The 12,962-nt window shown below is 38.3% G+C and overlaps 1 protein-coding gene across 1 annotated transcript in view; it reads left to right on the top strand.

Moving 5' to 3' along the window:
• LOC107581769 (voltage-dependent T-type calcium channel subunit alpha-1H-like) overlaps window positions 1–12,962 on the top strand; it is a 60,841-nt gene that overhangs the window by 37,073 nt on the left and 10,806 nt on the right. Inside the window, exons 15-24 of the mRNA XM_016267419.1 lie at window positions 2,545–2,922; window positions 4,415–4,515; window positions 4,620–4,737; window positions 4,841–4,909; window positions 4,994–5,178; window positions 5,515–5,641; window positions 5,725–5,850; window positions 5,988–6,018; window positions 11,872–12,152; window positions 12,578–12,687. Of these exons, the coding sequence (XP_016122905.1) occupies window positions 2,545–2,922; window positions 4,415–4,515; window positions 4,620–4,737; window positions 4,841–4,909; window positions 4,994–5,178; window positions 5,515–5,641; window positions 5,725–5,850; window positions 5,988–6,018; window positions 11,872–12,152; window positions 12,578–12,687 (1,526 nt within the window). The remainder of the gene's footprint in view (window positions 1–2,544; window positions 2,923–4,414; window positions 4,516–4,619; window positions 4,738–4,840; window positions 4,910–4,993; window positions 5,179–5,514; window positions 5,642–5,724; window positions 5,851–5,987; window positions 6,019–11,871; window positions 12,153–12,577; window positions 12,688–12,962) is intronic.

Raw genomic sequence — 12,962 nt, 5'->3', positions numbered from 1 at the left:
GTTGCATCCAGTGGGGACATAATTATGGATTATAATGACTTATACTGTCTTTTTACGTGTTGCGTTGCATCGCGCCGCGTAAACATAAAACCATGTCTGCATTTGTGATCGGAGAAATGACAAACAACAAGCCCTACTCTACACTGCTACAAACTCACGTTTGAATCATCAGTGGCAAATTCTTTATATATAAAAAACTTACTTACAGACTATCAGTCAGAACAGCCGGCATTGTAGTCTACTCTACCAGGGTCAGTAAACAGTCCTCCATAAAATGTGCAGCACACATCTGAATATTTGGGTTGAAGTGTTCTGGAACAGTGTTGTAAATACAACTTAACCACTGATTTCTAGTTGTGTCCTCTTTTGGAAGGCCAAGCAAAGTAGTTTCGCTTTCACAACGAAACAGCGTCACACACCGCGGCCTTGAGTGAGCGGCGGACTAGAGTATGCGGAGGCCGGCTTGAGTGAGCAGAGGCGGCGGGCTTGGGAACGGCGCGGCCGGCAGATTCGACGAAGGAGCGTCCGGCGGGCTTGCGGCAACCACATGTGACGACCCCGGGCTGGACTCCGCTTCGTCCACGGTGAAAGCTGATCCGGTGATCCACAGAGCGAAGTTTATGTATTTCCTCAGCGACCAGCACGGATCAGCTCTAGGCATGACGAAGCGGATATCATCCTCTTTTGGAAGGCCAAACAAAGTAGTTTCGTTTTCACAACGAAACACGCGGCAACAACAATACTACAGCGAGAATAAAAGTTACGCCTTCTTTCTTTGCGTGAACATTTGGGTGGTGTTATGCAAATCTTCCCACAGATATGTGGGGGTGTGTTAGAACGAGCCGTTTTAGGTAGGCGTGGTTGGCTCTTAACTTTTATAAAGAATATCTCTTTGGATTTGAGACTTTAGTCTTTGCGACTTTACAGATCTTTATGCACCAAGAGCTTGTAACACTCCAAAGAGAAAGAAAAAATTGAAATCGCATCATATGGCCCCTTTAATGTAATGTCTCTTTAACACTAGAACTACTGGAATTCTATAACTACTAGAATGGCCATAGCGGTCATTCTGACCGTTCATACTAGACTGAACTGAATGCCATTTTTGTCATATCATATTTACATTCGAAGCTTCTTTTGAGGTTTTACAATGAAGCTTTGAATGTCTGTTGTCATATTTTATGACATATTTTATGTTTGGATCAGATGAATTGGAAACAATTATTTGCAGCCACCACTGGAATCGTGATCCATGAATAAATGGATCTATTATAATAGTATAGGTAATAATAAACCGTCATTGTCGCTAAAAAAAGCCTAATTAGTTTGTTTTATTTCACAATATCAGTCTTGTCGGGGCTAAAATTAGCCTATATGCATTAGCTATAGCATTACGCTAGCATAAAAATAATAATAGCCATTATTATTATTACTATTATTATTATTATTTTTGGCTATTTTATCATTACAACTTTTAGCCTAACATATGTACCTGGAACCGTGGCAGATTGAATGACAGCAGTTGTTGTATTGGAGTTGTCCACCTGGCTTTTTTACAAATGGGAATTTTAGCTTAGCAATAGAATATAAAAACAACTAGGACAAAAGTTGCTAGGCAACAGTGACGTGCATTTTCAACCGCGGGAAAAAGTCGCAAAAGCAGAAATCATATGCCGTCTGTAATGCGAACGGTCAATTTGACCGCTTTGGCCATTTAAGGGAGAAATACTCAGAACTCTTTTGTGTTTTGTAATTTTAATAAAATAACAATGTTATAATAAAATATACACACATTTAGGAAAAGTCAGGGTATTATAGTTATATGGGTTTTATTTCAGCAAAGTTATTACATTTTAAAATTTAAAAACGGTCAAAATGACGGCCATGAAACTTACAATATTAAAACGCAATTTATTAAAAGTTTAACAAAAATTACATTTTTAAGGCCCTTTTAAATGTTAGATTTTTTTTTCAAAGTGTCTGTCAAATGCATAAATGTCATGTTGTGTTTTTATTTTTATTTTTTACTGTTCATTGCTATTTATTTTACTATAGTCAGAGGCATTGCTAGACAGGGCCATGAGCCTGAGTAAAATACTGCTGTTCCCCATTAAAATATTATTAACAAAACTGTGTTCTTTTTGATTCACTTTGATTCATTCGGACAGTTCCCTCATGCAATGAATCGTTTGCAACTGTTTCTCTCTCCAAAACCTTAAGGGATTACTTTATAAGACAGAAAACAAACAATCAAAAAATGGATGAGGTGGATATGTACCTTAAATCCACTGTAGGAAACAAAACTTGCAAATGTCTTCTATTGTTTGTCAGTGACAAAGCAGTTTTTATTGCGTGTACAGCTTGTAAACAACTCTCTACTGCAGATAAAGCCAATTTATATGCAAAACATCGTCAAAAAATATCAAAATATGGGGACACTTTTCGATGTGCCCCAATACTAATGAAAGGCTAGAAATGACTGTAGTTCTTAATTGCAGGAACAAGCGATATGTGTAACGTAGGCATATTCCTTTACTATCCTAGACTAGCCCAAGAAGATCTCCATGCCACCCCCGTGGCTCAGGCAGTAACTGGGGCAGCCGCAGGTCAAGCTGGAACAGCTTAGGACGGGCGCCGAGTTTGAAAAGGAAGGACACGTCTGGGGAGAGGGAGTCTCTGCTGTCTGGGGACGGCAGGGGCAGCTTTGAGGACGAAGACTTGGAGGGGGAGAAGCTGGCCAATATCAGTGGGAGCTCACTGCAGCATCCCAGCTCTCTAGATATCCCTGAGCTGCCCCAAACCCCCAGCTTCAGCTCACTGGGAGACTACCACGACTGCAATGGAAGAAGCCTGCACCTGCCCACTGACCTGTCCGCCAACCTCAGCAAGGAAGACTCCATTGCAGAGGAGGACATGGATGATGTAAGTTATGGTTTAATGCTGTGTTGTTTGTTATAGTCAGGCAGTGCTTATGACTTGCTTTTCGAAGATGTCTTCCCAGGGGTTTGTCTTGTGAGGAGACAAATTGGCATGTTGTAATTGATTCAGCCCCGTAGTCTGAAGGCAGTAATTGTTTTTCTTGCTGGGTGAAAAGTGACCTTTATTGGTGTCAGAGTGATGATATCGGCTCACTCAAGAGGCCTCGTCTTGAAATTGAGTTTCAAGTGCTGTGAAATAAACAGAAACCAACAGGGCTACACTACAGGCTTACATACAAATAACATACACAACCAGCCAAAAGTCTGGACATGCACAACTTATTCTTTATTTTTTACTCATTTTAGAATAGTAGTAATCTTTAAAACGTTTGGATTTTTTTAAAGAAAAAAACGAAATTGTATATTTCTGTCCTGTGCTGTTCATTTGAAGTTTCTATTCATCAAAGAATCCTGAAAAATTATTATATTATGGTTTCCACAAAAGTATTAAGCAGCACAACTGTTTTCAAAATTGATAATAAGAAATGTTTCTGGAGCAGCATATTAATCAGCATATTAGAATGATTTCTGAAGGATAATGTGACACTGAAGACTGGAGTAATGACTGCTTAAAAAGTCAGCTTTAACATTTTAAAAATATAAAAAATTGTATTTTAAATTGTAATAATATTTCACAATATTGCTGTTTTTACCGTTTATTTTTGATCAAATATATCTTTGGTGAGAGCATAAGAAACTTCATTTAAAAACATAAAAAATCTTACCAACTCCAAATTAATGAATGATATGTCGCTTTGGAAAAAGCATCTGCTAAATGAATAAAAGTTATAAAAAAAATTGTCTTTTATATTCCTGAAATTATTTTATTTCTTGCAAAAAAAAAAATTGAGTTATGCATCATGGAGCCACTACTGAGCTGTTGAAAAAAGAAAAACACTTTCAATTGTTTGAAAGGTGCTACATGGTGTTAACTGAAACGACATAATTAAGTACATGAAAAAAGTCCATAAAAACTGCATAAAAGTGTCAGTGCTTCATATGAACAAGTGGAAGTTAGTTGGAAATGTTATTATAATGATTTCCAACAATTGTATTACCATCCGCATAATTACAGCTGCTTCATAGTGTCATTTCTTCAAGTGAATCCATCTTTCTAGCCAAGTACCTAGCATCAATTAGACGTTTAGACAAAAAGGATTTTAATTGTGCAAAATGTATACTGCAGAAAACACATTTGGAAAATAAACAGTTAGAGCTACAAAATGATAATTCATCAAATTGAAACAAGCATCCATTTGAATCCCTCTTTATTGATATATTGAATCGAGACCATTAGCGTAATGTTTATAACCGGAGGTTCTTATCTACACTAAACACTTTAAACTCCTGACAATGCTGTAGTTAGTGTTTAGAGCTGTAGTAATTAGCTGTAGTTCTTGTTCAGTTTGCTTATACATCTCTCTTGTGGGTTACAGAGCTTCTGTTTCCGTCTCAAGAGGACGTTTGAGGCATATAAACCTAAGTGGTGTAAAGATCATGAAGAGTGGTCCCTTTACCTGTTCTCTCCTCAGAACAAGTAAGCATTTGCCATCTCCAACAACAACTGGCCAATTACTGCTTTCCTTTCAAAGTTTCACATTCAGTTTTGAAATGCAATATTGTTATACAATTCTGTCCTAGGTTTCGGATGATGTGTCAAAGGTTAATTTCTCACAAGTTGTTTGATCATGTAGTCTTGGTATTCATCTTCCTAAACTGCATTACCATTGCTCTGGAAAGACCCTCTATTCAGCCATCCGTAAGTTTGCTTGAGTGCAATCATGGCCATTTGCATCTAATATTTGGTGTTGTCATGCTTACTGGATGTACGATACATTATGTCCTTTTGTTCTTCATTTCAGGAGCGAAAGTTCCTCAGTATCTCCAATTATGTTTTCACTGTGATTTTTGTTGCTGAAATGACTGTGAAGGTATGGTACAGGTTTTTTCTCTATATATAAGGAGTATTCATTCCACAAAACACTCTTACAGATGTGATATGGCTTGTGTTAAAGGTGGTGGCCCTCGGCTTCTGCGCCGGGAAGCAAAGTTATCTGCAGAGCACCTGGAATGTTCTGGATGGGGTGCTGGTCTCTGTCTCTCTCATTGACATTCTGGTCTCTCTGGCCTATACTGGTGGAAACCGAATCCTTGGCATCCTGAGGGTTCTTCGTCTGCTGAGAACTCTGCGGCCGCTGAGGTGAGTCAGCGAAAGGTCACAACGCGCCTGTCTGAGGCTCAAGCATTCAATGAAATCCGCTACATGGTCATTGCTCCAGTTAAGGAATAAACTGAAGGTTAATTATGTGGTTGCATTATCTCCTGAGTCTACACGCTAAAAGCCCCTTCTCACTTATCGATTCAACTAAAGCTTTGCCAAATGAAGTCTATTATCCTTTAATTATTTGAGAGGTAAGACTAAGCAGAGGTTTATCGATCTTAAAGGTTTGTACCAGACAATTGTACCATTACATAAATGTTCCTGGAATTCAAACAGGGTGAAATAGGTTGCGCCTTTGTTTTTTCACATAAATAGAGTGATTAGTCGTGCTCCTGGACTGAAGCTGGTGGTGGAAACGCTAATAACGTCCCTGAGGCCCATTGGGAACATTGTGCTGATCTGCTGTGCCTTCTTTATTGTCTTTGGCATTCTTGGAGTTCAGGTAATTGCTTCAAGTGCTACATGCTTTTCAACAGAAATGTGAGGGATTTTCAGATAACGCAGTTGCGATATTATCAATTACAGCTCTTCAAAGGAAAGTTTTACCATTGTGAAGGTGGCGACACCAAAAACATCACCAATAAGTCTGATTGTCTTCAAGCAAACTACAAATGGATTCGGAGAAAGTACAACTTTGACAACTTGGGACAGGTAAGTGTTATTCATTGGTTTGGACACATTTAAAGCGATAGGTCATTAATTACTCACCCTCATGTCGTTCTAAACCCGTAAGATGTTCTGTGCATCTTTGAAACACAAATGAAGATATTTTTGATGAAATCTGACAGCAACACAGCTACCATGTTCAAGGCCCAGAAAGTTAGTAAGGACATCATTAAAATAGTTAATGTGACATCAGTGGTTCAACTGTAACATTATGAAGCTACGAGAATACTTTTTGTGGCAAAGAAAATGAAAATAACTACTTTATTCAACAATTTCTTCTCTTCCCTGTCAGCCTTCGATGCACGTTCACGAGAGTACCACAATGCATGCGTGCAGTGCTGCTGATGCAGGAGCCGGCGTTCTGGCGTAGAAACCGGATGCACTGAGACTTGTTTGCAAAGAGAGGAATGCATCGTGGTACTCTTGTTAATGTGCATCAAGGACTGTCACAGAAGAGAAGAAATAGTTACATTACTTTATTTCATTATTTTTAGGGATGCACTATATTAAATTTAGATAAATTATCGGGCGATATGGGTGAAATTGACATCATTTTTATTGCTCCGATAAATAAATGAAATCCGATAAAGTACTCTTGCTGGTAAATGAATCAATCAGTCTGATTTTTCCGAGATTCATCTACCTTCCGAGTTAAAAGTGACTGCAGCTTTTAAACTGCATCGCGCTCATTACGTCATCACCCGTGAACATGTCTTTTTCTCGGTGGCAGCGGAGGACATTACCATTGCTATTTGCAAAGCATGTTCAGCAAGGATTTCGAGAGGAGGAAAAAAGGTTAATACAACAATACGTCAAGTTTTAATAACAAATCTTATATCTCACTTGAAAGGTCGTCATCGCGGCGAAGCTGTACTAAAAGAATATGAAGCAGTCGCGGCAGCAGCTACTAGCGCTAAGCCCAAGTCAAATAAATCCCAGTTCCCAGACCTTGCCTCACTTGCACGGAAATACCTGTCAGCCCCTTGCCCCAGCATAGACAGTGAACGTTTATTTCCTGCTGCTGCAAATGTTATGGATGAGAAAAAAACACAGAATTGGGTGTGAGAAGTCAGAGATGCCTCTGTTTATCAAGAATCTCCCACTAATGCCCTCATATAACAAATAGAAAAGACAAATAGACATTAAACAGAGACAAGTGAAAATATATATACTTTAGAGGAGGGTAAGACATGTTGAGTAGTGCAAATTGGAAATCATTTTAAGTTTATTATTATTTATTTTATGTTAAACTATATCATTTCAGAGAAATCTCTATGCCATTTGCACTTTTAAGGATGCACTTTTGTTTTTGTTTTTTTTCCGAGGTTGACAAATGTCAATGCATTTTATTTATTAATTTTTTTTTTAAATGACAAAGGTCAAAAGGCTGAGGAAATTCAAAAACCATGCACAATTTGGCACTGATCTGATGTCAGCCTTGGATTGTGCTGGACTGCAGCATGTTCCTGCATGAGATGCCCGCAACACAAAATGCTGCATGACAAGCCAACAGGGGAAGTTTGCAAGGTACATATGGGGTCAGCATCATGGCCAAAGCAGCAGAGCGTCCTGCTATGAATACTCTATATACTGTAGTGTGGTAAATTAATAGAAGTTTGAACTAGTACTAATTAGGACTGTTCATTTAATGTGTTAGTTAAGTGTTCATTTTCCTACAATTTAAGATTGAAGTATTAACGCACCTCGCCAAAAAACACTTACTGATAACAGGCAGCAAAAAGCTGTTTGGCCATCCTCGCATGTAATAATGGTTTTCAAAGACTTTTAAGCTTGAAAAAGTTGCTTTTAATATGTTATGATCATGGCACGATATGTGGCGCAATGGCCAAAAATGTTAGTCTGCATGTGTACTTAGACCAAAGAGTGCGTCCTCTGTGAACAACTGCCAAGTTTACACTACCGTTCAAAAGTTTTGGGTCGGTAAGATTTTTTTATGTTTTTGAAGTCTCAAAAACAAAGTGTCTTATACTCACCAAGGCTGCATTTATTTGATCAAAAATAAAGTAACAGTAAAATGTTAAGTAAAAATGTAATTTATTCCTGTGATGTATCCCATTACTCCAGTCTTCAGTGGCACATGATCCTTCAGAAATCATTCTAATATGCTGATTTGCTGCTTAAGAAACATTTATTACTGTTATCAGTGTTGAAAACAGTTGTGCTGCTTAATATTTTTGTAGAAACCATGATAAATTATTCAAAATATTCAAAAGAACACCATTTATTTGAAATAGAAGTCTTTTGTAACAAATGTTTTTACTGTGACTTGTTCACGTTAATGCTTCCTTGGTGAATACAAGCGTATAGATTCTTTTCTTTTTTTTAAATCTAACTCACCCCAAACTTTTGAACAACAGTATATATCAGACAGGTACAAACTCCATTGCAAAATGGATTGCTATGGACTGTAGGGCAGTGATAGGCTTATGATCAATGACGCTGAAATGAAATTAACAATGTACTGGCTTCTAAAGCCACTTTTTATATTCAAGGATTCAGTCCTCTCCTGTTGTGTCTTTGATTTATCTTCATTTGGGGATTTGCTAAGCAAAACTGATAAATGCATTTAATTTAATTAATCAGCAAAGTTAAAGGGCAGGTTCACCAAAAAATGAAAATTCTGTCATTAATTAGTCACCCTCATGTCGTTTCAAACCCATAAGACCTTCGTTCATCTTCAGAACACAAATGAAGATATTTTTGATGGAATCTGAGAGCTGTCTGACCCTGCATAGACAGCAACGCAACTGAAATGTTCCCAAGTCCAGAAACGTAGCAAGGAGATCTGTAAAATAATTCAAGTGACATGAGTGGTTCATCCGCAATTATACGTAGCTACGAGAATACTTTTTGTGCACAAAAGAAAAAAAATAACGACTTTATTCAATAATTCATCTCCTCCGAGTCCGCATCACCCTGTAAACAGCGCATGTTGTTCTGTGTCAGCTGCGTCACACAGATACGCTGTTTCCGTTCAGATCAAATCACAACAACATAAGGAACAGATCCGGCGTGACGCAGCTGACACAGAACAGCATACGTTGTTTTACGTCCAGCGGATATTCTCCAAAATGGCACCAGGGGGATGCGGAGGAGACGAATTGTTGAATAAAGTTGTTATTTTTTTTCTTTTGCGCACAAAAAGTATTCTCGTAGCTACGTATAATTGCGGATGAACCACTCATGTCACTTGAATTATTTTACAGATCTCCTTGCTACGGTTCTGGACTTGGGAACACTTCAGTTGTGTTGCTGTCTATGCAGGGTCAGAGAGCTCTCAGATTCCATCAAAAATATCTTCATTTGTGTTCTGAAGATGAACGAAGGTCTTATGGGTTTCGAACGACATGAGGGTGAGTAATTAATGACAGAATTTTAATTTTGGGGTGAACTATCCCTTTAAATTATTACAATTTTAAATCGATTGAAAACCCTAGTTTTCAAAGGGGTGCATCCAAAGGGGTAAGAAATTTAAAGATAGTGTGGATGCTGGGAAACAATGTTGTGAGAGGAGGCAGTTGCCCAAAGATGGGGGGGGGATGTGTGGATGATGTTGAGTGCTGAACTCAAACATATGTAATATTACATCAAGGCAAGTTACATCATACTATCCAGTTGTGAGACTGAATATGGTTAGTTGCCTGTGGTCTGGCTGTCTGTCTAAATCAGTTTGGTACACTGAGGGCACTATTAGGGTTGTCTGGTTGTGAGCATTACGGAATCTAAGAATGCCGGCCATGATTTTAAGTGACTAAACGAATAAATGTGAAGAAGTGTGTTCTTTGTTTAAGCACCTCGCCTGCCAGGGCAAAGCTTCCTGATAAATGATCTTTTGCATAAAAGCTGACAGTTTTATCTAGTTTGTCACACTTGGCACCTCCAGCCTTTACAGCAGTCAAGGGATTAATTGTGTATGTGACTGTGACTTATAGTACTCATAGCCGAGTCCATAGCAGTTGAGTTTTATTTCCCTGAATCTATTCAAAGAGCCCCTCCATGCATTCATCTGGGATAGATCGAAGGACATCTCACAAAACAGTCCTCAACACAGAGTGCATTTAGCAGGACAGGGAAGAAAAGAAGGCAAATATTTGTATAAATTAAGGATGTCCCGAGCCGATCTTAAGGATCGGGATCAGGGCTGATCAAGCATTTTTTTTAACTGATCGCTGTCAGCTCTCCTTAGCCCGATCCTTATTTTACGTCAGCTGTAATGCCGGTGATGTGCAGTAGGTGGCAGTATTCACTTTCCAGTAGATTTGCCAACCACCATTAAAAGGAAATGAAGACACTCAAATGTCCGTGCTTAGCTGCCATTAAAACCAAACAAAGTATATTTGATGCGCACTTTTGTAATGATCACTCATTCATTTATCGTTTACTTTTATCTGCCTTCAGACTATCTGAGACGTCGTTGTCATAACGCATTGCTATGGGTTGCATCTTCGGTTTTGACGGACAGACGCGTGCTTCATGCTTTCTAACCATATCTCCACTTTTTTACCTTTATGTTGTAATTATTCTGCTTATTGTATATAAAATGCAAGACGTTTACATCAGTAGTCCCATATTCTACAAATGTCTTTATACAGTGTGCAGATATATACATAGAGTATATATCTTATATATGTATACACACACATACACATATCTTTTACGCTCTGCACAACTCTGTATACTGTACATTGGATTGATTTGAATAACTTGTATTTGAATCAAGCATCAAACACTAGGAATATACAAGTATCGGATCAGGACTTGGTATCGACAGATACTCAATGACTCAGATCGCATTGGGGGCACAAAAAGCCTGATCGGGACATCCCTAGTATAAAAAGGTGTTTCTTCAACTGTGGCCATGTGGACTTTCAGAAAATATTTTCATAGAACACATTTGTCATACATCACAGGAGAATTGTTATGAAAATTCACATCACATCTCAGATTGTGTATTGTGCCGAGTAGTATTCTAGTCGAAATCGTGATGATAAAATATTGTTTACAACAACTTAAGGAGATTTACCTTAATTTTCAGGTTCACAGACACACCATGTGTGACGCCATAAGTGAGGGACATAATTTTGAACAAAAATGTATATGCAATAAATACCACAACTGTTAATTTCACATTTGTTTAGATGATCGTAGTTGTGACATAAACAACAAAAACCCCTTTGGACACAAAGGCACCTGAAGTTGAAGAAACATTTCTATATACAATATATCCAAATCACCAATCTGTGGATCCGTTCATGTTTCAGACCTACACGGAATCTGCACCCACAGAAAGCTCAGCGGATTTCCTCAAAATTAAAATAAAATGCTCTACCCTTGAGCTCATTCATTAAATATTTGGACTAATATGCTAGTAATAAATCTTTCAGCTATCACTAAGAGTACAGAATTAATCAGATATTCCCCAAATTCAGATCAGAAAATGTTGAAAACGTCAACAGATTCCATCTGGGCCTGCCATTATCCCATCCTACTGAAAGACATGCTGTTTCGGTGTGCAACTATGTAAGCCTTTCAGGGTGGTCACGAGTGTGGTATCTGCTAGGGAGAGATGTTTCATTTAATGCTTGTGCTGTACTTGCATGTTTAATATCTCTATCAGATATTCAGTAGCGCAAAGGCTTCTCTCTTGTCATATGGTATTTACCTGTAAACATGCTTTTATGGCAGACTCAGAAAGATGGATTCAAACTCAAATCAATTTTATGGTTGCTGTCATGTCCAATATATCACACACAGTACAACTAATCGATGAACAGTCGCCTCTAAGCTCTCCTTGAGAAACACTCGATATGTTCCCGTAACCTGTGCTACTCACAGAAGTCCTTTCATATGTTCTCCCACATACTGCCATGTTTACAACGGCATGTTCACCAAAGCAGCATGCTTGAAACCCATGAAGGCACAGGTGCTGCATGAGAGGTTTAAATGGATAGTTTAGCAATAATATCACAATGGTGGCAAGATAAGTACCGGTCCTCTCTGCAGCAGTTGTCCCCTCACACCCAGTGCCTTTTTCCACTGCATCAGTGATTTGGTTTTTCTGTGTTTACCCTGCACTGACTCTTCTGCTGTCTGTCTGTATGACTGTATCAACAGAGGCCCAGCAGAGACCGTACTATGCAGATTACTCTCCAGCCCGGCTCTACATCCACACACTGTGTACCAACCACTACCTGGACCTCTTCATCACCTGCATCATCTGCATCAATGTGGTCACTATGTCTATTGAGCATTTCAATCAGCCTCACGTGAGTCTACGGACACTTTGAATCTCAATGTGTTTGATCTAGTGATCTACAGTTGCATAAAGCTGCATTTCATCATTTAAAACCAAAAAGAAACAAACTTTAAAAGTGTTTGTAGACGTTCTATAAAATAAATCCCGGGCCAGATTCACAAAAAATTCTTAAGAATAAAGTTACAAATATTTTGTTTTTCAAAAACATTCTAATAAATGTTCTTATATTCTTTTCTTACGATTGTTCTAAAGGCAATTAAAGATAATTACCTTAAGAACTTTTTAAGATTTTCTTGAATCTGGCCCCTAGTTTGATATTTTTATATAATGCAAAGACATTTATGCATTATTAAATGTGGTTTAAGCGTCAAAATACAATTTTCCTGTAAATTGCAGCATTAAAACGGCTGAAATCATTGTTTCTATCTCACACAGTACCTTGAAGAGGCACTGAAATACTGTAACTATGTCTTTACCATCATCTTCGTAATTGAGGCTTTACTCAAGCTTGTGGCATTCGGTTTTCGGAGATTCTTCAAAGAGAGGTATTCTGACCTACTATATGGATCAATAGATATCTAATGTGAATGTAAATACACTGTAAATAAGATAAACAACATACATATGAAGAGTTCATTTGCAAAAACCGATAAACGCCACTTTCAAAAACAATTGAGCTGATTTGAAAAGACGTGCTAGCTGAGAGGCGTTTCGTCAAAGCTAACTAAGGCTACGTCCACACGAAGCCAGAGCTTTCCCTATCCGATCTTTTTTTCCCCCACAAAACGATGTAGTATACATGCCAGACCAGTATGTGGCG

The sequence above is a fragment of the Sinocyclocheilus grahami genome, unplaced genomic scaffold (genome assembly GCF_001515645.1).
Source record: "Sinocyclocheilus grahami isolate Dianchi unplaced genomic scaffold, SAMN03320097.WGS_v1.1 scaffold37.1, whole genome shotgun sequence".
In the NCBI taxonomy this organism is placed as follows: domain Eukaryota; kingdom Metazoa; phylum Chordata; class Actinopteri; order Cypriniformes; family Cyprinidae; genus Sinocyclocheilus; species Sinocyclocheilus grahami.
The sequence above is the reverse complement of the archived record's forward strand: the minus strand, read 5'-3'. Positions and strand labels throughout refer to the sequence as shown.